General features: G+C 38.3%; 2 protein-coding genes across 6 annotated transcripts in view; one reads left to right on the forward strand and one right to left on the reverse strand.

Moving 5' to 3' along the window:
- INVS (inversin) overlaps positions 1–675 on the reverse strand; it is a 221802-nt gene extending 221127 nt beyond the window's left edge. For 3 of the 4 annotated variants that reach the window (XM_058302609.2, XM_058302611.2, XM_058302610.1), the window contains exon 1: positions 444–649. The gene's annotated coding sequence lies outside the window, so the exon portion shown is untranslated. Of the gene's footprint in view, positions 1–443 lie in introns of all 4 variants that reach the window. The other variant, XM_058302608.2, reaches the window with a different exon arrangement.
- Positions 676–682: 7 nt separating this feature from the next.
- ERP44 (endoplasmic reticulum protein 44) overlaps positions 683–27107 on the forward strand; it is a 125097-nt gene continuing 98672 nt past the window's right edge. For both annotated transcript variants that reach the window (XM_058302615.2, XM_071217108.1), the window contains exon 1: positions 683–1066. In XM_058302615.2, coding sequence (XP_058158598.1) covers positions 1010–1066 — 57 coding nt within the window. In that variant the 5' untranslated portion in view covers positions 683–1009. The remainder of the gene's footprint in view (positions 1067–27107) is intronic.

Here is a 27107-nt window from a genome sequence, read left to right on the forward strand (position 1 = left end):
TCTGGCTACATTTCGGGCCCATGGACCCGGGTGGGTGTCTGTAGATGCTGCTGGTGCCAGATGGTTAAGATCCTCGACTGCTTGGCCAAAGAATTTGGTAATTATCCTGTAAGAATGATCCACGCAGTACTAACATCACTCGCATTGAGTGGATTTTCAGTTTACAACGTGATTTCCCATCCCTTATCCCAACTGATAGCATCTGCTCCTTACACGAGCCCACAGAAGTAAGTAGGGATAAGTTATGACTCATTTCACTGAGGCCCTGAGAAGTGGCTCCGGCTTATCAATGCAGGAATTAGCGCAGAAAGAGGAGGCAGCAGGCGAGGAGGCCAGTGATGGAGGCCCAGGCCACAGCCCCGGCCAGGACCGCCGCGTGTCGGAGGCCCGAGCCAGGGTAGAGATGGACCGGAGGCTCCCCAGCCAGGCCCCCTCCTACTCACCCTCGCCTCCTCCAGGACTGACGTCCCGGGGGCGGCTCGGGGAGGCACGACCCCCACCGGGCCGCCCCTCCCGCCAGGCCAAGTCAACTACACCTGGCCGGGGCAGACCCCACCGCGCCGAAACCGGCTAAGCCCCCTCAGAAGGCCGCCCGAAGCGCTCCGCCGCACAGCCTTCTGGGAGTTGTAGTTCCCATCCTCGGAAACGCAGAGGGACGCCCGCCCTCCGCCCTTTGTATCCCAGAAGGCCCCGCGTGCAGAGGACTCGGAGGATATGGGTGAAGAGTCTGCCGGGAAAGGGAGTTCCGGGTGCCCAACTTCGTGCCTTGTGAGAGTGGGGCAGGACTACATTTCCCAGTGTGCTCGTCAGGGTTAGGACCTGGAAGGAAGGGTGTGTGGGCCTCCCTGGAAGTTGTCCCGGGTGTGCGCCGCTGGAGCTCCGGGTCGAGAGGACGAGGCGCCGTCGCCGCTGCCGCCGGCTCCCGGAGCCCAGCCCTCTCCCAGCCCACCCCAGTCCAGCCCGGCCCCAGCTGCCAACGCCTGTCCCTGCCGCGGACCCCAGCGTTACCATGAATCCTGCCGTCTTCCTATCCTTACCGGACCTTAGATGCTCCCTGCTGCTCCTGGTGAGTGAGGGAGGGAATGACAGACCCTTCCACAGACGCACGGACCGCCTCCCGCCCTCGCCGAGGGGAACAGTGCTGCCCCCACCCCAGCTGTTCTAGCTTTTCCTGCGGTGGCGAGGCGTGCACACTCCCCCGCTGTCCCCGTTCTCTGTATCCGTCTGTCGGCTTCCCAGCCGAGGCCTGAGAAATCACCGGCGGGGGTTGGGACCTGTGGACAGGAGAATAAGCCCCCGGGGAGGGATACGTGGAAGGGCCTCGGTGGAGGAGCTCCTCCTTTCCTCCGGAGTCCGGGGGTGGTTTCAGTCTCGTGGGCGCATGGACTTGGGATAGGACTGTTCTCTCGCACCCCTCAGTTTGGGAAGGGTGTGTGGCCGACGGGTGCTGGGGTCGTGTGAATCGCTTTGAAACGGTGCTGGGGTTTTCAGAGACCTCTGTTGTGGCTTGACGCGATTGGTTGGGAACCCGGAACTGAAGACTGGTTTGGTGTCCACTGGGGGAATTAAGGTTGGAAGGGTGTGATTACCTGAAAGCCTCAGCGTGAGACTTACCTCAAAACTTTCCCTATCTAAGCGGTTCCTTGTTCTCTATCAGCTGTGCTCCTGCTTGGAGAATGACCACGTCTTCTGTATACATACCCACTCATTCCTTGACTCCATTACCTTCCCAGTGCATCATATAAAGGAATCTTACCTCAGATCCTTTTTAAAAAAGTCCCTCTTAAGTGTGCAACTTAAGGGATCCAGGCTTCATTTCAAATTTAGACAGAAGTGAAGGACTAGCTCCATATGGCAAAATGACATACGTTTTATTGAATCGAGTATTAGAATATAATATTTGAAAACGCTTTAATTGTAATAGATTTTTAGAAAGTCAAGTTTAAGATGAAGGTAGTGATTTAGTGATTTTTACGTTAAAACCACTTTCTTTACAACTTCAGAACCATAATTAAGCGACTCCCAGGAAGTCTTGCAGCTGGCTATTGTAGAACTGGGACTAGAAAGCAGTGTCTTGATTTGAAGGGTTTACACCACAATAGCAGGTTTAATACTTAATATTTGTGCTTGAAATAACTTTTCTTTATTTATTTTTAAAGTGACTTGAAAGCCATGTTCAAAAGCCATATATCTCACTTTACAGAGAAACACCACTATAAAAAACTAAAATGTCATGTCAAAGTACTTTTGAGAAAATACTGTAATATTGAATGATAGAATGTCTTATTGGCACTTCTTAAAAATAAGTATACAGCAGTGAGTGACTTCAGTATAAAGGAAAGTATTTTAACAGCTGCCTGCCATTTGGTGATTTCATTATACACTATGGTTCTTTTCTCCTTCTAGAAGTATTGGAATAATACTCATTTTTATTAGAGATCACTGGACTACATGGTCTTTTTACCGCATCCATAAAATACCCTGAATTATGAGTTGTCTCCCAGAAATACTTTTTAGTTAACAAAAAGTACAGAGGGCAAACACTTAAGACATTGAAAAGCTGAAACATTGAATAGGAAAACTGTAACAGTTACACTTTCCTGGATTGGTATGTTTTGTTGTAGAACTAAGTTGAAGAAAGTGAAAAGAGTTTGTTTTGAAATAGGTCATGTTTTTTATAGAAAACTTACAAATCGTAATAAATATAAAGAAGAAAAACTTTCTTAATCTTCAATTTGTTAACATTTTGTGTCTTTTAGTTATTTTCTAAGCAAATATAGAGGACTAGAAACTTGGAAGACATTTTAGAGGGTACTTTTAAAGACTAATGGGATGGAAAATAAAACCCGAGAAAATACTTAATAAACCAATTAAGCTGGGTTAATTTTGAACACAGTGGCTTACTAATGTGGTTTCAATAATTATGTACTAGTTAGAAAATATTTATAAAACACCTGCCCTATCTAGTCACAACCTTGAGTTGCTTACCTAACTGGTAATTCTGACTTAGTGATGGAACCTGCTTACTCAGAACCCTACCTGACTAATAATATAACCTTATGCTCCTCATTATACTATCTTCCTCCTCCCTCCAACTTCCCCTTCAAGTTTATCCTGTCCCGTGTGCAGCTGTAGAGTATCCACCTTTCTACCTAGCTTAAATCATTTTTTCCTTAAATGGGCTGCTCTGAAAAGTCATGTACTGTCTTATTAATATAATTTTTTCAGGCAAACTATACTTCGACCCTGAAGAACTAATCTATTCACATTAGGTAGTATTCATAACAGTAGAAACATAATTCTAAACTTCTGGAGGCAAGTTACTATCCTCCTGGTCTCAAAAGTATTTTGAAATATATCCTCTATGCCTAAAAAGCCTGTTTGGGGTGGATACCTAAAGCAAACCAGCTCAATGTGGTATAATTTCTCTCTTTCTCTTTTTTTTTCAAGTCAGGATTTTAGAGAATGGGTTCTTTTATTTTAGGCTTGCTTTAAGAAAACATCCCCATCATTCATTCATTCATTCAAAATCCAGTGAGTTTGCAACGTATCTTGGACCAATTGAATTAGTATAGATGCACTGATTTTGGTTAAATCAGAGAGAAATTTGTTTGAGTCACCTGGCAAATACAAGGAGGCCTTAATTCTCTTCCAATTGTTGCCTATCTCAATATATATATTGTTTCTGTTGTGGTTTGGGTTGATCCATTAGCTGTGTGATTGTTACAACTTTGAACTTTTTATAATAATTTTAAACTTTGCCCCCAAACTGCGTCATAATTATGGATGCCTGGAATGGTGGAGACCACAGTGGTTCTCTTCTAAAGCCCTACTGCGTAAATATCTGGTTTGGGAGATTGCTTCCTAATTTTGTGTGCTTTTAAGGAAAGCTGCTTGAATCAGAGCAAAGCACCTGGCCAGAAATATGGTATAATCTCTTTTCATTATGTGACAGTCATTACTTGGCAGCTCATAGGATAAGTTATGGGAGCATTTCATTTCTCTTTTTAAAATATTTTATTTATTTAATATTTTTATTTATTTTTTATTTCTGTCCCCTTCACCCCCACCCCTCCCCCCCACCGTTGTCTGCTCTCTGTGCCCATTCGCTGTGTGTTCTTCTGTGACCGCTTCTATCCTTATCAGCGGCACCAGGAATCTGTGTTTCTTTTTGTTGCATCATCTTGTTGTGTCAGCTCTCTGTGTGTGTGGCGCCATTCCTGGGTAGGCTGCACTTTCTTTCACAGTGGGTGGGCTCTTCTTACGGGGTGTGCTTCTTGTGCGTGGGGCTCCCCTACGAAGGAGACACCCCTGTGTGGCAGGGCACTCCTTGTGCGCATCAGCACTGCACATGGGCCAGCTGTACATGGGTCAAGAAGGCCCGGGGTTTGAACCTTGGACCTCCCATGTGGTAGGCGGACACCCTATCCATTGGGCCAAGTCCGCTTTCTCATTTATGTTTCTAATCAAGTAATCATTTACTGAGTACTAATCAGCCCTGTTCTGCATATCTTTCTGAGATGGGTATATTCAGGATTAAAAGTGATTATTTCTTGTCCTTAAATTAATTATGTTTTAGCATTGCTCTTCCTACATTGGTTGTGTACAAGCCTTTTGAAAAGGTGAGATAAGAGAATACTAAATTGAAATGAAGTGGTCTCATGCATACTTATAACTTCTTCTGAAGTTTAGCAATTTGTATTACTCCACTCCATTTACTTTATGGAAGATACTTTTCTCCTTAATCTCTTGATTGTATATTTACAGATCATAACTTGTTCCTAGCCCTAATTGTTCTGTGCCTGGACACTTGAGGCTTTAGCTGTTATTGCTTCAAGTTAATTAAAACTTCTACATTAAGCATCTGTAGTCTTTCTCAGCCCTCCTCTTATCTCCTAATAACCTATACTTTAGGTTTTAACTGCATGCATTTATTCTTTGTATTTAGTTCATATTAGTGAGACCATGCAACATTTGTCCTTTTGTGTTTGGCTTGTTTCACTTAGCATAATGCCCAGACATTGGTTTTTAAAAAACAAATACTTCAGCTGAAATTTTTTCCTTCTTCCTCTCACTAAAAGATAAGACTTAAAAAAAAAAAATTCATAACACCATTATTACATCTGGAAAGATTAACAAATGATATTTGTGTATTTCTTTCATATCATCTGTCAGTGTTTAGATTTTCCTGATTGTTTTAAGTAGTTTTTTTAAAAACAAATTGTACAAAGCAGCAGTCATATGAGGTCCATACATTCAAATTGGTTCATATATTTCTTATAAATCTTTTTTAATCTGTAGGTTCCTCTCTCCATGTCATCCCCCCTCGCCCCCCGTGATTTATTTGTTGCGGAAACTCTATTCTCTCTGCTGCAGTTTCCCACATTCTAGATATTGCTGATTGCATCCTTGAAGTGTGATTTTGTATGTTTTCCTGTCCCTTGTGTATCCTAAAAGCTTGTAATTAAATTTGTGTGGTTTTAACCCACAACTCAATACATAGTTTTAAAGTTTATTTTTGTTTTATAATTATGTAAAATTTACTGCTTCCAAAGCCAAATCTATAAAAGCAGATATTAGGAGAAGTCTAGCTTATTTTTCTGTTTCCTCCACTTTATCTCCCTCTCATTATAGGAAACCTTTTATTTTTGATTTTGTGATCTTCCTTCCTTCCTTCATTTTTTTTTTTTTAATATGCGCAAGCTGTCATTTATGTATGTGTATATTTGCCTCCCCCACCCTGTTGATAAACTGGAGGTATATTATACATACTTTCTCTACCCTGGGTTTTTTCTTTTTTTGTTTTTTTAGCTTTAAATTTTGCCCTGGCAATTGGAATAGAAGTATTCCTTATGTCTTTTTAAACTTATTACTCCATTGGAAGATGTACCAGTCCACTGTTGTTTCTTTCTTTTGCTACTATAAATAGTTGTACAAAGTATATCTTATGCATGTATCTTTCCATGTTCTTCTAGTGTGTCTTTGAGATAAAAGTTCTGTAAGTGAAGTTGCTGGGGCAAAAGGTAAATGCTTATGTAACTTTGTGAATGTTGCTAGATATCACCATATTCCTCTCTACAGGGGTTGTGCTGTTTTGCTGTCTTAACAATGTAATTAATAGTTTCCCTATATCCTTGCTAACATAGTGTCATGTCAAAAGATTTGGTATTTGTTAATTTGGTAAATGAAAAATGGTAGCTCACTGTATTTTAATTTGCATGTCTATTATGAGTGCTGTTGAATTTTTTTAAGTTTAAAGCAATTTGCATTTCTTTTTCTGTGAACTCTCTTTCTGTCTCTAGCCTGGTTTTTTATAGGATGGTCTTACATTTTTAGATCTCTCTCTTTCTGTCTTTCTCACACATGCGTGCACACATGCAGGCACTCACACCTTAGTCAATCCCTGTCTGCAGCCAGTGTTAAGAGGCACTGAAATACACTATCCTGTCCAAATGAATTCAGTAATATGTCTGATTGCTAACAACTTGTGAAAGTCTTGGAGAAAATGTCTAATTGCCACAGTTGTTCACAACTTTTTCTGAACTATAGACCATGATTTTTAATAGCTTTTTAATGGTAGTTCAACCTTTATATGTACTATGATTTACTTCATCCTAGGTTCTTGGTTAATTCTAGCTTTTCCCAGTTATAGAAAATGTGCAAAAGATATAATAAATGGTGTTCACTGAAAAGCTTCAAAAGAATCCTCAGGATACCTTTCTAGATTTAGATTTCTTTGGTCATGTAGTATACCTCTTTATGATTTCTGTTACATTGTACCAAGTAGCCCTACTGAAAAGTTGTGCAAAGATTTATGTACCAGCAGTTTGAGTGTGCCTACTTTCTCACACCCTCATCAGAGCATGTGTGTTTGTGTTCATTTGTAGACCAAAAATAGTGTCTGATTTTAATTTACACTTATTTGATTACAACTGAAGTTGAATACTTTTTATATTTATGGCGATTTGTAGTTCTTTCTGTGTGTATTACTTGTTCATGTTCTTTGCCCCCTTTTCAAAAAATTGTTTACTCTTATTTCCTCCAGTAATTAAGAATAGACTTTAATAGGTTAGGACAATTCAAGATATACTCACAAGATATAGCTTAAGGACAATGGAAGGCATTATTCCTTTGGCTTTTCATTTTCTATCCATTCAAGAGGCAGTGTTAGTGCAAAGTTCTAGATGCCAGGACTCTTGTCGAAATTCCAGTTCTTCCATTTACTTACAACTTGGATAAATTACTGAACTAAATTTTTTTAGTCTATAAGGTAAGCATATTGGGTTTAGTGATTCATTTGTTTCTTTATGTAGTCTGTCTTGTCCTCTCACCTTTCCCAATTATAAATTCATTATTTGATTGGATATTTCCTCAAATCTGCTAGCTTCTCAGCCAGTTGCAGATCTGTGCTCCTCACCCAGTTATCTACAGTAAAGAAAGCATGCTTTGGTCATAGCTTTTCTAATAGTCAACTATTGCTATGCCCTTTTTCACCTAACCAAAAAAGTAAAAACAGTTTGACTTTTCACACCATTTATTGATCTTTAGCCTACCTTCGATTCCATAGAGAGCAACTATCTGTGGCTCAGACTGCAAGAACTTAATCTTTATCATTCCTATCATTCTTTTCTTTTTCCCATCATTTTAGTACCTTTTTGCTCCTTGCAATGGAAGAGAAAAAGATAAGTGGGATGCATGTCATGCCATCAAGTAATTTATAATTCAGTTCAGGAGAAAATATGTATGTAAATAATTATACTAACAAAAGGAAAACTATAGGTACACTAAGGTATTTATAGAAGTGTGTTTTAGATCTCTCCTACTCAAAATGTGGTTGTGGGCCTAGGCACCAGCATCACCTGGTAGCTTCTTCCCAAAGGCCCCAACCCTGGCCTCCTCAACCAGAATTTGCATTTTCATCTACCTACGTGATTCATATGCACGTTAAAGCTGTAGATGTTTAGAAGAAGCAGAAATTACTTCTCGGGAGGAATCCAAAGTCTAGGAGAAAGATTCAAAATTAGATTAGTGGTTAATTTTCAATCCTGAACAGAATGAAACAAGGCCTGTACCTTTTAATAACTTAATGAGTCTTTTTGATGAATGACATACATGTTTTTTGTTTGAAAGACTCCTTGCTGTCTGACCTGTTGATATGGCCACATTTCAGAATTGGCCCTAAAGAAACTTGCAAACCCTTTGGCTAGTTTCCATTAGAACAGTTCCACATCAATTTAGCCAAAATAAAAATCGTAGTCTTTAGTGGATTCTCACCAGCATTCAGATTAACAGTGATATGTAGCCCCATTCAGGAGGGTAGGAAAAAAATGCCAGTTTGGAGAGTCTCTGCTGTAATGCCACAGGACTCAAGTCTTCATTCTGTCCTTATAAAGATTGTAATTCTAACTGCTTTGATTCATTTAGTGATATTGGGGTCAGGATCTCTAAAAATTCCTCCAACCCTGTGTCATTGTATAGAAACTTGAGCATTATATTTGACTCTAATTTACAGTCACCAGAGTTGGTAGACATGAACACTACTAATATAATAGAGAAAAGCAGTGGAAAAAAGGGAAACATCTCAAGAGACAGTCTAGTACTATATAAGTTAAAGAAAACTAGATTGAACAGAGTGTGCCAATCCTTTTTTCCCCCGTCTTCCTTAAAGATCATCACGGTGGGGTCTTTGGTATTGGGTTTAAGAGATTTTAGAAAAAGGTCTCTAGGAATCAGAAGGGTTCTTGATCCTGCAAAAACAGAGTTGGAGTCCTTTTTATTTCTGAGGGACTCTCCCATTAGTATCCTGCTAAGTTCAGCAAGGTGGAAAAGGGTTTAAGAACTATGAGTGGACCCTCTTCAGTAATAATGACTGAAAATAGTTGGCTCAAGCTGTGCTATAAATTTAAACTAATTAAAATTAAACAATAAAAAAATTCCATTTCCCAGTTGCAGTAGCCACATTTTAGATGCTCACTTAGCCACTTGTGCCTAGTGACTATTGTATCAAACAGCTTAAATTATGAAACGTTTCCCTCATTGCGTAAGTGCCATTGGATAGTGCTGGTCTAGAGCTTCACTCTTGATGTCTTAGAAACCAAGGCAAAGGTGAGGTAAAGGATGAGGAAAATACCTCAAATAGTGTTTCCAAATATGTGAGGATCATATCATCCTGTCTGTCCAAGGGAGAGCAATATCCTGGAAATGCGAGTAATCGTGAGTACAGATTTGGTTATTGGTTGTCTGAGAGCAGATTTAGGGCGGCACCAGTGAATACTAGTTAAAATTAGAAGATAAGAGTTTGAGCGTTAATATTGATTTTTCCACTATTTCACAAGGTCACTTACAACAAGTAACTCTGAAAACTGAGCAGCATGGAATGGACTAGTTCTTGTTCTAATGGAATGTGACTGTACTTTGGGATTTGAGTTACTGCAATTTATGTCTGGTAAAATCACAAGAGAAGTTTTCTTGTTTAAGGACATACCTTCCTTTTAGTTAGTAGAATTACCTGTAAAAAAGAAGGCCTGCTTGATATGCTTTTAATGTTTGCCCAGGTATCAGAAGGCTACTTATACCAGTAGCATAACTTTCTAAATTCATAAATTAATGTGCATCTCTTTTTGCTTACTCAAAAATGGCCCAGAATTTATATGAGCTCATGAAGACAGACTAATATTTCATGCCTGTTAAAAAGCAATTTTCTAAGAAATTTGAGCCAACTCCAAAATGTGGAGAAAGTATGATTTAGTGATGGAATACATATCATGAATAAGCCTTCAAAATAAAGTATCAAACAGTTAAAATTTCTTGGCTCTTTAGGCAAGATCCTCTCACATTTACATGCCTGCTGTTCAACTGTATTGCTGTGTTTGAAGTTGTGGGAAATGCAGGAGAAAATGCCAACTTGAAAAAATTTTCAACACAGCATTAAAGTGTATCTTTTGACTGAAAGAACAGCTTCATGTGTAAGATAAATATTGTAATTCATCTTATCCTCAGAGGAGAAATTTGGACATTTTTATTTCCTTTGACTTTTACTACCAAGGTTTTGGCCAGTTACAGTAAAATCTTAGGCAGCCCATTGCAAGCTCTGTAATGCTTCTGTAATGACTTTACATTCTGAAAGAGCTAAGAATAAAGAGCTACTTTTAAAAAATAAATTAATTTCTTAGAAGACAACTCAAATTGACTTGTTCCTCAAGCTGTCTATATAGCCTAGATTTTTACTATAAAAATGGATAATAATATTTAAAGGAAGCCTTGTGATCTCATTATTAATAAAAGTATCACAATGTTGCAAAATACTTAGTTTTTTTGTTAGTTTAATTTACAAATTAATGGTTTAAGACCTTGGCTTTGCATTAGAACTGTGAAGACTGTGCTACATTTTAAAGCATGTGTTACAGTTCATTTGTTTTAGAAATCATCCAACTTTTTTATTATTTAAATGTACCTGTACTCTGGCCTTAGAATATCTTCCAGAAGTGATTTGAAGTATTTTACTCCTAATGATAATTTGAAAGTATACCTGCTAAAGAGAAAACTTTTAGAGGAATGTTTAGTTTTTGTCAGAGATTTGGGCCCATATCTTGACTGTGCTACTTACCTTGTATCTCAGCTTCTAAGGAATAAAGAAGGTATTATGTCTTACTCATAGGAGGCCCTATTATTTATTTGCATGCTACTGTTATGATTTTATGGAACAAAAAGTGGTGACAGGCATTACATTTTCTTTTAGATTTTAGTGTCTAATACAATACTTAATAATTAAGTAAGTACGCAATAATTTCGGTAAGTTCTACAGGAAAAAGAAAAGAGGTGGAGATAAAGTAAGGAGGATCTGGAATGTGTAGGGGAGTTGTAGTTTTTAAGCTTCATTAAGAAGGTGATGGAGTTAATCATTTTGGATCTCTTGAGTGTAGAGCCTTCCAGGCAGGGAGGTTAGCCAGTGCAAAGTTTCTAATGTGGGAGTATTCAGGCATCTTCAAGGAACACCTAGGAGGACAATGTGGTTGACATAGAGTATATAAGATGCAGAGTTTTAGAAGGTGATGTCAAATAGCTAAAACACATTTTGTAAAGTCACCTTACCCATACTGTAAACGGTGTTTGCTGATGTTCTCTTCTCTTCTGTGCTTTATCTTATTTTTTTTTAATGCTGGTCTGACTCATTAATATAGAGCTTCCTGACTGGGTTGCTTGTAATCTTGATCTCCTCAGCCCTGGCCCAATTGCCTGTGTTTGGAACACCCCCAGTATGCTCTATTGTCCTAAATTAAAAACATAATTTTCTGTGTGTGACGTGGTAAGTTGCAACCTGCAGTGTGAAAAACATTATTGTGAGAATTTAAAATGTTAAAAGATTTTCTGATGTTTTTTGACTACTAAAAGCATTATACTTTTATGGTACAGAAAAAAATAATGATAACCTACATACCAAGTATTGATAACATTGTAGTAAGTATCTTTCCAGTCTTTATCTGGTCATATTTGAATGGAATTTTAACAATATCTATATTTTGAACATGTTAAGTTTGGGCTCCTGTTTAATTTTGGTGTAGAGTGGTGGACTACTGTTTACATGGGAATACAGGAGGAGAAAATACCCACATGAGTATATGGACTTGTTCTCCTAGAACTTAGAATTAACTCCTAGCTCAACCATTTAACTTTCAAAAAGTTATATAGTCTTGCAGATAGATGTCGCTCAAGTGGTTGAGCACCTGCTTCCCATGTATGAGATCCTGGGTTTGATACCTCATATCTCCTAAAAACAAAAACAAATGAAAAAACCAACTCTCATTGGGGAGTGAATATAGCTCAGTGGTTGAGCGCTTCCTTCCCCCATACAAGGTCCTGTGTTCAATCCTTGGTATACCACCCTCCCCCAAAAAAGAAAAAATTGGAAAAAGAAAATGAGAGTGCTCTCAAGAACTATAATAAATGCACAGTACTAGTACATTGTGTTAATAGTAGGGGGTGTGTGGAAAAAATATACCAAAAGTAAGCTGTGGATCTTAGTTAGTGGTAATAATCTGATGATGTTCTCTCTTAATATGTAATAAATGTTCCATAACAATGCAAGGTGTTGATGGAGAGGTGTTGTTTGGGAATGCTGCACATTATTCATGATTGTTTTGTAAGCTCAAGACTTCTAATAAAAATATACATTGAAAAGTAAAAAAAAAAGATCTAGCCTTCTGAGCTTCCATTTTTTCACCTAACAAATGGGAATAATGACCTCTCCTGCACAGTTTTGGGAAGACTAAATGAAACTGAATGTGTCCATGGTATTCTATAGGCACATGGTAAGGCTGTTTGGCTGAGAGAATCAGTGAATGAGTGAATGATTGAATACATATTCTTTTATTGAAACTTGCAAGTTGTCCATCCAGTGGCATTATACTGATGTGCAGCAATAAAACAAGCTAATATGACTAGCTTCCTCTCCCCGGGGTCTCTGATCCTAATAATTGCCCTGTCATTATTCTAACAAAAGCAGCTTTAAAATGTCACTACTAAATGAGTAAGTTACTTGCCTAGGTCTGTTTTATAGCTGTATTTAATTATTACTATACTCAGATTCATTATATAATATTGAAAATAGTTTGTGAAAGCAGTTGTGTTTTGTTGTACAGGCAAGTGGTTTAAGAATTAGCAGAGACCTGTGTTGAACTCCATTCTGCTACTGGTTTGGACAAATCATTTAGCTTATTTGAGTCTTACTCATTTAACAAATATATACATTTTTTACTCCATGCCAGGCACTGCAAACTTTGTTTCCTTATTTATAAAATGGGGATAATTATAATCTCTATGTCAGCTTGAGTTGTGATGATGATGTAAAGAGATAATATATGTATTTGTAAACTGTAAATATAAGTTATTGTTAGGTTGAAATATTTTGCGTCCTTTAAACTTATGGTTAATTCCTTGGATTCTTTCTACAGAAGGCTAAGTATGCAATGTACATCCCTTTCAGGGAGATTTTAATTTTAATTTTATCTTTCTGAGCCTCCATTTTTCCATCTTAAAAGTGGGGATAATTACTTTGCAAGATTGTAAGAATAAGATATGATGTGTGTAAAGTGCTTAACAACATGTATGGCATATAGGAGATATTTTTTATTTTGCAAGGTAATGAATAGAGAAGAAAAGCGTGTCAGACCCAAGTCATTTCTACTTCATTTGGAGTCATCATTTTGAAATGGAGAAAGTACCTTGAAGGAGGATCACACTTAATGCCGACCATCCTTCTGAGCTTATAATACTATTTTTTCAGTTAATGTTTTTATCAGTAAACATTTTTTTCATACATGAATATACATAAACAAGTGCATAGTAAAAGTTGTGACCTTACAAAACAAACGTGTAACATCATCCAAGGCCTCTTTTTTGATCCCCCAAAATGAGTGAACAGATGAGGCTTTTTATTTTTAAAGTCTGATTCTAAATATTAATGGTTTCTAAAAGTACTTATCAATATGCCTCTTTCCCCTGCTAAGTTATGATGTAGTCTTATCAAAATAGTGACAAATATAAATGTGATTGCTCAAAATAAAAAATCTGTTATACTTGTTATGCATTTTTGCTTTTACTACAAGAGCAAATAAATTCCTGTAAGTGGTATAAATGAAAATCGGGAAACATGCTTTATGCTCTGCTGTTTGAAAGGTATCGTTTTCACCTCATAGAAAGACATCATTTCTATTGCTTTCAACACTCAAAATCATTTAAAAAAAATGTATCTTTGATTATTTTGGCAATTGACTATGTATTTGGAAAATGATTCTTTAGAAATATATATTCTTTCTTCAGTTGATTTTGGTAAGGGAAGAGTAGAGTATTGCCTCAAATTTTTGGTCACTGAAAAGATGCAAAAATAAAAGTTTTGTTCAAGTGTGGAAGATTCATATTGTTATACAATGTTATTTGTTCCCATAAGTCTTTTTTTTTTTACGATTTATTTTTATTTATTTCTCCCACTTCCCCTGTTGTCTGCTCTCTGTGTTCATTCGCTGTGTGTTCTTCTTTGTCTGCTTGCATTCATTCTTTTTTTTTTCAAAGATTTATTTTTTATTTATTTCTCTCCCCTTCCCCGCCCTCCCCCTGCCAGCTGTCTGCTCTCTGTGTCCATTCGCTGTGTGTTCTTCTGTGTCCACTTATATTCTTGTCAGTGGCACTAGGAATCTGTGTCTCTTTTTGTTGTTGTTGTCGCATCATCTTGCTGTGTCAGCACTCCGTGTGTGTGGCGGCACTCCTGGGCAGGCTGTACTTTTTTTGTGCTGGGCGGCTCTTCTTATGGGGCGCATTCCTTGTGCAGTGGCTTCCCTCCACGGGGGACATCCCTGCATGGCATGGCACTCCTTGTACGCATCAGCACTGTACATGGGCCAGCTCATCACACAGGTCAGGAGGCCTAGGGTTTGAACCCTGGACCTCCCGTGTGGTAGGCAGATGCTCTATCCATTGAGCCAAATCTGCTTCCCTGCTTGCATTCTTGTCGGTGGCACCAGAAATCGGTATCTTTTTGTTGTGTGATCTTGCTGTGTCAGCTCTCCATGTGTGTGGCGTCACTCATGGGCAGGCTGCACTTTTTTCGCGCAGGGCAGCTGTCCTTGAGGGACGCACTCCTTGTGCATGGGGCTCCCTTATGCGGGAAACACCCCCGTGTGGCATGGCACTCCTTGTGCGCGTCAGCACTGCATGTAGGCCAGCTCACCACATGGATCATGAGGCCCTGGGTTTGAACCCTGGACTTCCTGTGTGGTAGGCGGACACTCTTATCAGTTGAGCCAAATCCGCTTCCCTGTAAGTCTAACTTACAACATAGTTATTCCTCAAATATTGCTCTCAGTGGGGTATAAAGTTATTTATATATGTAAGCATACATGTTATCTACTTTTTTTTTTTTGGTTCTACAATCTTTATTTTTTTTTTAAATGTTACTTTAAAAAAATATGAGGTTCCCATATACCCCCCATCCCCCCTCACCGCACTTCTCCCACATCAACAACCTCTTTCATCATTGTGGCACATTCATTGCATTTGGTGAATACATTTTGGAGCACTGCTGTACCACGTGGATAATAGTTTGCATTGTAGTTTACACTCTCCCCCAGTCCACCCAGTGGGTTATGGCAGAATATATAATGTCCAGCATCTGCCCCTGCAATATCATTTAGGACAACTCCAAGTCCCAAAAATGCCCCCACGTAACATCTCTTCTTCCCTCTCCCTACCCTCAGCAACTACTGTAGCTACTTTCTCCACATCAATGCTACAATTTCTTTCATTACTAGTCACAGTAGTTCCATAGTAGAATATCACTAAGTCCACTCTAAACCACAGTTTATTCCTCCATCCTGTGGACCCTGGGTTGGTGATATCAACTCTACCTCTATATCAAGAGGGGGCTTATATGGCTAAGAGTCTTCAAAAAAGAGTTGGGAGGTCATCAGAGGGATCGTACTTATGCACGCCTCAGCAGGACCCCAGAGATAGCCAAAGTAGATACAGTCCCAGGTACTGGTTCTTCTGAGGGCTACGGAGATCCACAGGTTCTGTGGTCATGGCAGATGACTCTGGAATTCAGTGCCGTGTCAGTTGGCCCTACTTTGGAATTTGTGTTCCTGAGTGTGATGAAGTTGGACTCAGATGTGACCTTTCCACACATGCCTCTTCTGTCACTTCTACTGAAACTGGCTGGCGCTAGGGTTGGTGTATATTCAGGAGACTTGAATCTCTGGACTGTCCATGTGCCACCTGGGCTCTGAGCCTCAGCAGAATTGTAACTCCTACCCTTTGGTTCATTGGACTTACCCAGGTCAGCTAACAGGAAGGTGAAGATGGTCAACCACCACATCAGGGAATCAAAAGTGCCTACAACCAACCGCAGCCAGGAGAACTGCATATTATCTACTTTTAGTAAGTTTTGGCATTAAGCTAAATCTATAGTTTTGATAAAAACTGAAGATAGAGCAAATCATTTTGAATTTAGATGCTGTGATGAAGGTATTATTTGGTGATCATGTTGCAGAAAAGATGATTTATGATGGTGAGTATTTAACTTGAATCAAGAAAACTCATCATATTGACTTGCTGTACAAATATACCCCTATTGGGAAGATGGAGAGTTGGTTCGAAGAGGGAGGATAAATTGTGTTTTCAGTCTACAACACTAAGTAAAGCTATAAAGACCTCCTGGATATATACTCATTATTATCTTGAAAAAAAGAATGATTTAAAGCTATAAGATGAGCGCTCAAGAAATAGCTCCTAATTCTGAAAATTATCCATTTTCCTTTTGCAAAATTATCAGTTTTAGTCTCTCTTCCTTATTTGAACTGTAAGGCAGGAGAAACCATCTCAGCTAAATATGACTGAAGTAGTCAATTGTGTGTAAGGGTGTTGTGTTTGATACTTTCGTGAAAGTCTTACTTAACTTAATTTATTTGGGAAAGACTCCTTTATATAGTAGTATCTAGCTTCCTTGGACCATCATTAATTGTGGTTTCTAATGTAAAATGCATTGTGATATTTCTTAGCTTTTTAATATTCTCAACAATGACTTGCCAAGAGTCTGTCACTTTGAATACTAAGTTCAAGTACTAAATTAATAAAAGCCATTGAATGTTGTAAAGACTAGATAGAGGTGGCAGACTTGGCCCAGTGGTTAGGGCGTCCGTCTACCACATGGGAGGTCTGCGGTTCAAACCCCAGACCTCCTTGACCCGTGTGGAGCTGGCCCATGCACAGTGCTGATGCACGCAAGGAGCGCCCTGCCACGCAGGGATGTCCCCCGCGTGGGAGAGCCCCACGTGCAAGAAGTGCACCCTGTAAGGAGAGCTGCCCAGTGCGAAAGAAAGTGCAGCCTGCCCAGGAATGGTGCTGCACACACGGAGAGCTGACACAACAAAATGATGCAACAAAAAGAAACACAGATTCCCGTGCCACTGACAACAACAGAAGCGGACAAAGAAGAAGATGCAGCAAATAGACACAGAGAACAGACACCCGGGAGCGGTGGGGGGGAGAGAAATAAATAAATCTTAAAAAAAAAAAAAGGCTAGATAGAGGATGTTTTCTTAATAACTTAGAATGCACTTTAATTCAGGTTTTGTTTAAGTGGTTCTTAATTTATGGAAGGAATAAGAATATCTTAAGGGCACATTTCCTTTAGAAAGAAATACAGGACTCTTATTATCAAAGTTTATTATCTCGTTGTAAGTGACTGGGATAATTCAGATCAGCAAGTCATTTTAGGTAATTAAAGCCAGCACCATTAAAATAAGCCAAAAGTGTGTGTGAGTGTATATGTGTATCCTTTTTTTTTTTTTTTTTTTGCGGGAAATCATTCAAAAGGTTTACAGAAGTAGGAAACGTACATGGAATTGGTAAGTATTCAAGGAGTATATTGTGTGCAAACTGCTCTCAAATGTTCAGAAACTGATGGATGGAGAGGTAGATGAGATGGAATGATATGGCAAAGGTGGCAAAATATTAAGATTGGTGCGTCAGGGTATCTGGAAGTGGGGTGGGAGTATGTTGGGGTTCTCTGAATGGGCTTTGTATTGTTTTTGCAGCTGTCCTGTAAGTTTGATTTCAAAATAAAAAGTTAAAAATAAGTGTAAAAATAAAGTCTAAAGTGCAAAAGTATACAGAAACCTTTCTGCTTCTGTTCAGTTCTTAAATGCTGTTTGTTAATTCCTTTCTTCATAAGTTCAGAGTGACCCATCATACATGGGATGGCTAATTTCATCTGATGGTGTCAGGCAAAGCATATGTTTGATTTGCACTGTGAAAACTTAAGTTTGTATATTGAAAGCTTGAAAATAGAGGTGTATATGTATATATGTATGACTTACTGAGGCTATCAAACATGATTTAACATTTTTTGTGATGACTATGATGTATTTTCTAGGTCACGGAAAACCTGATTGTAAATTATACTACCTTCTTCTGCTCTTAACCTTGGGGCATTTCATACTGTTAACGATCCCATTTCTTCTTGTCATGTTCTTCTCTCTGGTTCTTTTCAGTAGTTCATTCATAGTTTTGCTTTTTCATTGGTGGAGAAAGGGGAAAGGGCCCACATTTAAGGGACACAGAAGACAGTAGATAAATGTGGATATTCTCTAATGTACTATCTTAAAACGTCTTTTCTCTCTTCCCATCTTGAATCCAATTATTTAAATTCATGTCCACAGCTTTAACTATTGCTTTTTTACAGGTTGGAGTCACTTGGGCATCTGATAATTCTTCAGCTTAGTTACCTTCTTGGTGCTTTAGTCCTGAGTATGAAAAAGTCTCCCTGCTAATTGATGAAAGGCACCTCATTTTCTGTCAGCTGTTTTCCCATTGAATGGAGTAAGGCAGGTAACTGGGGAAATTGAAGGAGATCTGTGACCGCACAGAAACTTAAATTTTTTCTTAAAATTAGTCTCATCCCTTTTCACTTCTCCAGTTGTCTAGACTTAAAGTCCTCTAATATTTGACTCATTGTACTTTTCAGCCCATCGCTTTCAGTTGCCATCATGACCTCTCTTTCTGCCTTTTGAAATATCCACAAATCTACCCCACCCCAGGCCAGCCCTTGTTGCCCTGCCCTGTAGTGCTGTTTCACTCTCTTAGCTGACCTGTAAAATTGACTATAGTTTTAATTCTCCCCAGTCTTTATTGTAAATTTCAGTCTGCTGATCTTTCTGAAGTTTTGAAATCACTGTTTGTTTGTTTTTAAGATTTATTTTATTTATTTCTCTCCCCCCACTCCCCTTGGTTGTTTGTGCTTGCTGTCTGCTCTCTGTGTCCATTCGTTGTGCCTTCTCTGTGTCTGCTTATCTCTTTAGGCGGCACCTGGACCTGGTCCCAGAACTTCCCATTTGGGAGAGAGGCACTCATTTGCTTGAGCCACCTCTGCTCCCTGCTTTGTTGTCTCTCTCACTGTATTTCCTTTTTGTGTGATTGTGTCATCTTGTTGCGTAAGCTCATTGGGTCAACTTACCGCTGCCAGCCTGTCGCACCAGCTTGTTGTCTTGCTTGTCTTCTCTAGGAGGCACCAGGAACCAAGTTTGGGATCTCCCATTTGGTAGGCAGGTGCCCAAATGCTTAAGCCATATCCACTTCCCTCACTGTGCTCTTTTGTTACTCACAAGCCTTTATTTTCTGTTGCAGTAGATATATCAATCCTTCTACCTGTCTTACAAGGATATACTATATAAAAGGATATGTTTTATCCTTTGACAGTATGTCTTGGAGATCTTTCCTTTAGTATTAATCTATAGAGAATTTCCTCATTCTTTATTTTTATAGTGGCATAGTTTTCTACTGCTTGTATGTATCAAAATTTTTTTTTATCTAGTCTCTTGTGAATATTTAAATCTTTCCAATCTTTTGCTATTACAAAGAAAACTGCAGTGGACAACATTGTATGTTCATTATCTTTGTCCATTTTTTCTATTGGAATGTCATCTTTTACCCATTTCTAGGAGCTCTTTGTAATTTAGGGAAATTATTCTTTGATATGTTTTCTGTTTGTTTTTTTAAAATCAATCTTTTATGATTTTGTATTATGGTTTATGGTTAGAAAGGCCTTTTCCATTCCAAGGTTTGAAAGGACATCTCACATGTTTTCTTCTGATAATTTTATGGTTTCATTGGAATCATTTAAATCTTTGATCCATTTGAAATATATTCTAAACATATTCTTTTTTTTGGGAAAGATTTACTTTTTATTTATTACCCTTCCCTGCCCCCGCCCCCATTTGTCTGCTCTCTGTGTCCATTTGCTGTATGTTCTTCTGTGTCCACTTGTATTCTTGTCGGCGGCACCAGGAATCTGTGTCTCTTTTTTGTTGTGTCATCTTGCTGTGTCATCTCTCCATGTATATGGTGCCACTCCTGGGCAGGCTGCACTTTTTGGGCATGGGGCGGCTCTTCTTGAGCATGGGGCTCCCTTATGCGGGAAACACCCCCGTGTGGCATGGCACTCCTTGTGCACATCAGCACTGCGGTGGGCCTGCTCGCCACATGGGTCAGGAGGCCCTGGGTTTGAACCCTGGACCTCCCATGTGGTAGGAATACACTCTTATCAGTTGAGCCAAATCCACTTCCCCTAAATATATTCTAATGAGAATTTGGAGCATGCTTTTGTGATACATTTTTTTTTCCAAAACAGTTTATTGAACTGCTCATCTTTTCTCCCTGATTTGAGATATACAAAATCCCCTTATGTATTTGGAGTTATTTCTGGACTTTCTCCTCTGTTCCTGTTTTCGTTTTTGTTTTCCCTTTTAAAACGAGCTTGTTGTCTGGTTAAAAAAAAATAAACTTTGGGCATTTTTATTCATTACATTATGTATGTAAATTAACTGAGCTGTATGATGTTTTCCTATCAGTGAAGATGGTATATCTTTCCACAAGTTAAGTGTCCTCTTCGTTTAGGTATGTTTTGAAGATTTTTGTCCCCCCTTTCTTAAGTTTATTCCTGAACATTTTTTCCCTTATTTGTCAGTGTAAATAGGGTATTTTCTTCCATTACATACTCTAATTGTTGTTGGGATATATAAAAGTTATTACAGTGAATATTTATTTTTTAAAGATTTTTAAATTTCTCTCCCCTTCCCCTCCCCTCCTCCCCCAATTGTCTACTCTCTACTCTCTGTGTCCATTCGCTGTGTGTTCTTTTGTGTCCCCTTGTATTCTTGTCAGCGGCACTGGGAATCTGTGTCTCTTGCTGCGTCAGCTCTCTGTGTATGCGGCGCACTCCCGGGCAGGCTGCACTTTTTTCACGCTGGTCGGCTCTTCTTACAGGGCGCACTTTTTGCATGTGGGGCTCTCCTACGTGGGGGACACCCCTGTGTGGCAGGGCACTCCTTGAATGCATCAGCACTGCGCGTGGGCATCACACGTGTCAGGAGGCCCTGGGTTGGAACCTTGGACCTCCCATGTGGTAGGCAGATGTTCTATCTGTTAAGCCAAATCTGCTTCCCTATATTGAATATTAATCTTATACTTTACTACCTTATAGATTCTCTTATTGTTTGTAGTATTCTTTTAGTTGGTTTGTTTTGAGTTTTCCATGTATCCAATTATGCTGTTTGCAAAGAGTGGCGATTTTACCTCCTCCTTTCCAGTTTTTAGAACAATAATTTTTCTCCGAATTGCTTTGTCTTATACGTCAAAAAAAGGCTAATAAATGTTAAATGATTGTGATATTAAGAGACATTCCTTATCTTGTTCTAAGTTTAGTGCTAATGCCTCTAGTGTTTCCCCAATAAGAATGATTATGGCTTTTGAACAGTGGCAGATATATTTTATTCTGCTAAATAACTAACTCTTTTACTGTTTGAGTCAAGTATCATGTTGAATTTTGTCCACTGTTTTTTCATTATCTATTGAGATGTTTATATCAGATCTAGCGTATTTTTGAAAATTTTTTATTTTTTTTTGAAGTATATCATTCATACACGAACACTCATAAACAATAAGTATATAGTAAAGATTGTGAACTTACAAAATAAACATACATGACATCACACAGGGGTCTCATACATTACTCCTCCACCAACTCTTTGCATTGTTGTGAAACATTTGTTACAAACTGTGCAAGAGCATCATCAAAATATTACTTGCAACTATAGTACTTATTTTACATTTGGTATATTTTTCCCCCAACCCATTCTATTTGTTTAAAATATATTTTTGTTACAGGTATTGTGAACTTGCAAAACAATGATACAGATGTGTGTAGATTTCCCATACAGCTCCTACACATTTGTTACAGATTATGAGACAATATCATCAGTCTGTTACCACCAGTCATGGCCCTTAGCATGCATTGGTACACTTTTCCCATACACCTCCATTATCAACACAGCACAGCTTTGGCATTGATGCAAGAATATTATAATATTGCTGTTAGTCACAGTCTATGGGTCACACCAGTTGTAGTTTTTCCATGCTTCTCCATATTCCCATCACCCTGCAAAAGTGATGTATATCTGCTCTAGCTCACAGAAGGACTCTCTTACATTTGTACCCTTAACCAGAATTCTCAACCGTCTCTGGGATCACTGTGTTATTCAGTCCCTAGATTATTCTTTAGTTTTCTTTCTGTTGACATTTACTTTCCCAGACTACCCTTTTCAGCCATGATCCCATTTATATATCAGTTGCTATTCACTGTAATATGTTACTATCAACACTATCTATCTCTACACTTTTACAGTCAACTTCTACATACATTGAGCATCCATAGTTCTTCTCAACCCTCCTCTTATCTCCTAATAACCTATACTCTAGGTTTTAATTCCATGTGCTTATTATTTATATTTAGTTCATATTAATGAGGCCATGTAATATTTGTCCTTTTGTGTATGGCTTACTTCACTTAGTATAATGTCTTCAAGACTCATTGATGTTATCCCATATGTCCCAATTTCATTTTTTCTTACAGCAGCATAGTATTCCATCATATGTATATACCACATTTTGTTAATCTATTCATTGGTGGATGGACATGTGGGTTGTTTCTATCTTTTGGCAATTGTGAACAACGCCGCTATGAACATTGGTATGCAGATGTCTGTTCGTGTCATAGTTTTTAGTTCTTCTGGATGTATTCCTAGTAGAGGAATTGCTGGATCATATGGCAGTTCTATATTTAGCTTCCTGAGGAACTGCCAAACTCTCTTCCACAGAGGCTGCATCATTGTACACTCCCACCAACAGTGAAGGAGTGTTCCTATTTCTCCACACCCTCCCGAGCACTTACTGTTTTCTGTTTTTTTGTTTTTTTTTTAATAATGGCCATTCTATGTGGTGTTAGATGATATCTCATTGTTGTTTTAATTTGCATTTCCCTACTAGCTAGTGATATGGAGCATTTTTTTGTGTGCTTTTTGGCCATTTGTATTTCCTCTTTGGAGAAATGTCTATTTAAATCTTTTGATAGTTTTTTTTATTGGATTGCTTGCTCTTTTATTGTTGAGTTGTATGATCTCTATATAGAATGGAAATCAAACCCTTATCGGATAAGTGGTTTCCAAATATTTTCTCCCATTGACTGGGCTGCCTTTTCACCTTCTTGATGACGTCCTTTGAATCACAGAAATGTTTGAAGAGGTCCCATTTATCCATGTTTTCTTTTGTTGCTTGTGCCTTTGGTGTAAGGGTTAAGAATCCACCACCTACCACCAGGTCTTGAAGATGTTTCCCTATGTTTTCTGCTAGGAGCTTTGTTGTTCTTCCTTTTATATTTAGGTCTTTGATCCATTTTGAGTTAATTTTTGTATAGGGTGTGAGATAGGGGTCTTCTTTCTTTCTTTTGGCTATGAATATTCAGTTCTCCCAACACCATTTGTTGAATAAACTGTTCTGCCCCAACTGGGAGGGCATTACAGGCTTGTCAAAAATCACTTGACCGTAGATGTGAGGGTCTGTTTCTGAACCATCAGTTTGGTTCCATTGGTCTTTGTGTCTATCTTTATGCCCATACCATGCTGTTTTTACCACAGTAGTTAGGTAATATGATTTAAAGTCTGGAAGTGAGAGTCATCCAACTCCACTTTTTCTTTTTAAGATGTTTCTGGCTATTTGGGGCCTCTTACCCTTTCAGATAAATTTGATAATTGTGTTTTCCATTTACTTAAAAAATGCTGGTGGAATTTTTATTGGGATTGCATTGAATCTGTATATTAATTTGGGTAGAATTGACATCTTAATGATGTTTAGTCTGCCAGTCCATGAGCATGGAATGTTCTTCCAATTGTTTAGGTCTTTTTAAAATTTCTTTTAATAATGCATTATAGTTTTCTGAGTACAAATGCTTTGCACCCTTGGTTAAGTTTATTCCAAATATTTGATTCTTTTACTTGCTTTCGTAAATGGAGTTTTTTTCCTGACTTCCTCCTCAGATTGTGCATTATTATTGTATAGAAACACTACTGATTTTTATGATGTTTTATCCTGACACTCTACTGAAATCATTTATTAGCTCTAGCAGCTTTGTTGTAGATTTTTCGGGACTTTCTAGATCTACGATCAAATCATCTGGGAACAGTGAAAAGTTTTAATTCTTCCTTTCCAATTTGGATGCCTTTTATTTCTTTTTCTTGCCTGATTGCCCTAGCTAGAACCTCTAGCACTTATTGAGCAACAGTGGTGACAGTGGACACCCTTGTCTTGTCCCTGATCTCAATGGGAAAGCTTTCAGTCTTTCACCATTGAGTACAATGTTAGCTGTGGGTTTTTCATATATGGCCTTTATCAAGTTTCCTTCAATTCATATTTTTTATAGTATTTTTATCAAGAAGGGATGCTGTATTTTATCACATGCCTTTTCTGTGTCAATTGATAAGATGATGTGATTTTTCTTCTTTGATTTATTAATGTGGTGTATTATGCTGTTTGATTTTCTTGTGTTGAACCAACCTTGCCTGCCTGGTATAAAACCCACTTGATCATGATGAATAATTCTTTTAATGTTTTGTTGGATTTGATTAGCAAGTATTTTATTGAAGATTTTTGTATCTGTATTCGTTAGAGAAATGGGTCTGTAATTTTCTTTTTTTGTAATAGCTTTATCTGGCTTTGTATTAGGGTGATACTGGCTTCATAGAATGAGTTTGGTAGCATTCCTTCTTGTTCAGTTTTTTGGAAGAGCTTGTGTAAGACTGGTATTAAATCTTCTTTGAATGCTTGGTTTCATCTGTGAAACCATCTAGTCCTGGACTTTTCATTTTGGGGAGTTGTTTGATGACTTTTTCAATCTCTTTACTTGTGATTGGTTTGTTGAGGTCTCCTATTTCTTGTAGCATCAGTGTAGGTTGTACATTCCTAGAAATTTTCCATTTCATCTACATCGTCTAGTTTTTTAGCATAAAGTTATTCATAGTATCCTCTTATGATCTTTCTTATTTCTGTGGGATCAGTAGTAAGGTTCCCCTTTTCATTTTTTATCTCATTTATTTGCATCTTTTCTCTTTTTTTCCTTAGTCAGTCTAGCTAAGGCTTTGTCGATTTTGTTAATCTTCTCGAAGAACCAAGTTTTGGTTTTGTTCTCTTGTTTTTTTTTTTTTTTGTTTTCAATTTCATTTATTTCTGCTCTGATCTTTGTTATTTCATTCCTTCTACCTGTTTTGGGATTAGCTTGCTATTCTTTCTCTAGTTCCTCTAGCTGTGTAGTTAGGTTGTTGATTTTAGCTCTTCTTTTTGCTTTTTTTTTCTTTTGTTTTGAGGTACTGGAGTCTGGGGATTAAACCTGGGACCTCATATGTGGGAAGCTAGTGCTCAACCACTGAGCTGAGCCACACTGGTCTCCCTCTTTCTTCCTTTTTTTTATTTTATAAGAAAGAATTTCTTTTTTTTTTATTTAAATTTTTGAATGCAATGTATTTCTTTTTAAAGATTTATTTATTTATTTCCCTTTCCCCCCCACCCTGGTTGTCTGTTCTCTGTGTCTATTTGCTGCATCTTCTTTGTCCGCTTCTGCTGTCAGCGGCACGGGAATCTGTGTTTCTTTTTGCTGCATCATCTTGTTGTGTCATTTCTCCGTGTGGGCGGTGCCATTCTTAGGCAGGCTACACTTTCTTTCACGCTGGGCGGCTCTCCTTAAGGGGCGCACTCCTTGCACGAATCAGCACTGCGCATGTGCCAGCTCCACATGAGTCAAGGAGGCCCGGGGTTTGAACCGCAGACCTCCCATGTGGTAGACGGACGCCCTAACCACTGGGCCAAGTCTGCCACCTCTTTCTTCTTTTTTAATGTAAGCATTGAGGGCTATAAATTTTCCTCTCAACACTGCCTTCGCAGCATACCATAGGTTCTGATATGTTGAATTCTCACTGTCATATATCTCAAGATATTTATTGATTTCTCTTGAAATTTCTTTTTTCACCCACTGATATTTAAGAGTGTGTTGGTTAATCTCCATATATATGTGAATTTTCCCTTTATTTGCTGCTTGTTGATTTCCAACTTTATTCCATTATGATCAGAGAAAGTGCTTGGTATAATTTCGATTTTGTGGAATTTATTGAGATCTGCTTTGTGACCCAACATATGGTCTATACTGGAGAAAGATCCATGAGCACTTGAAAAGAATGTATATCCTGCTCTTTTGGGGTATAGTGTTCTGTATATGTGTGTTTGGTTTAGTCCATTTATCATGTTATTCAAGCTCTCTGTTTCTTTATTGATCTTCTGCCCAAATGTTCTGTCCAATGCTGAGAGTGGTGTATTGAAGTCTCCAACTGTTATTGCAGAGATGTTGATTTCTCTCTTCAGTTTTGCCAGTTTGCCTCATGTATCTTGGGGCATCCTGGTTAGGTGCATGTATATTTATGATTGTTATTTCTTCCTGGTGCATCATCCCTTTTATTAATATGTAATGTCCTTCCATGTCTCTAATAACAGTTTTGCTTTTAAAGTCTATATCATTTGATATAAGTATAGCTACCACAACTTTTTTTTGGTTACTGCATGTGTGGAATATCTTTTTCCAACCTTTCACTTTCAGTTTATTGGTATCCTTGGGTCTAACCTGAGTCTCTTGCCAAGACAGCATGTAGATGGCTTGTATTTTCTTATCCATTCTGCCAGTCTGGGTCTTTTGATTGGGGAGTTTAATCCATTAACATTTAGTGTTATTACTGTAAAGGCAGTTCTTATTTCATCCATTTTGATCTTTGCGTTTTTTTCTGTCATTTTATATTTGACACTTTTAGTTACTGTTACTGATAGAGTTGTCATTTCTAGACTCTATTCCAGGCCTCTCTCTCCTGTCTTTTCTTTTTAGGCTATAACACTCCCTTTAGTATTTCTTGCAAAGTTGGTCTTTTTCTTACAAACTCTCTCAGTTTCTGTTGATCTGTGAATATTCTAATCTCACCCTCATTTTTAAAATATAATCTTGCTGGGTTTAAAATTCTTGGCTGGCAGCTTTTCTCGTGCAGTATCTTAAATATATCATACCACTGGCTTATTGCCTCCATGGTTGCTGATGAGAAATTGGCACTTAATCTTATTGGGTATCCTTTATATGTTATACATTGCTTTTCTCTTGCTGCTCTCAGAAGTCTCTCTTTGTCCCTGGCATTTGACATGGT

Source organism: Dasypus novemcinctus, chromosome 8, assembly GCF_030445035.2.
Source record: "Dasypus novemcinctus isolate mDasNov1 chromosome 8, mDasNov1.1.hap2, whole genome shotgun sequence".
NCBI classification, from domain to species: domain Eukaryota; kingdom Metazoa; phylum Chordata; class Mammalia; order Cingulata; family Dasypodidae; genus Dasypus; species Dasypus novemcinctus.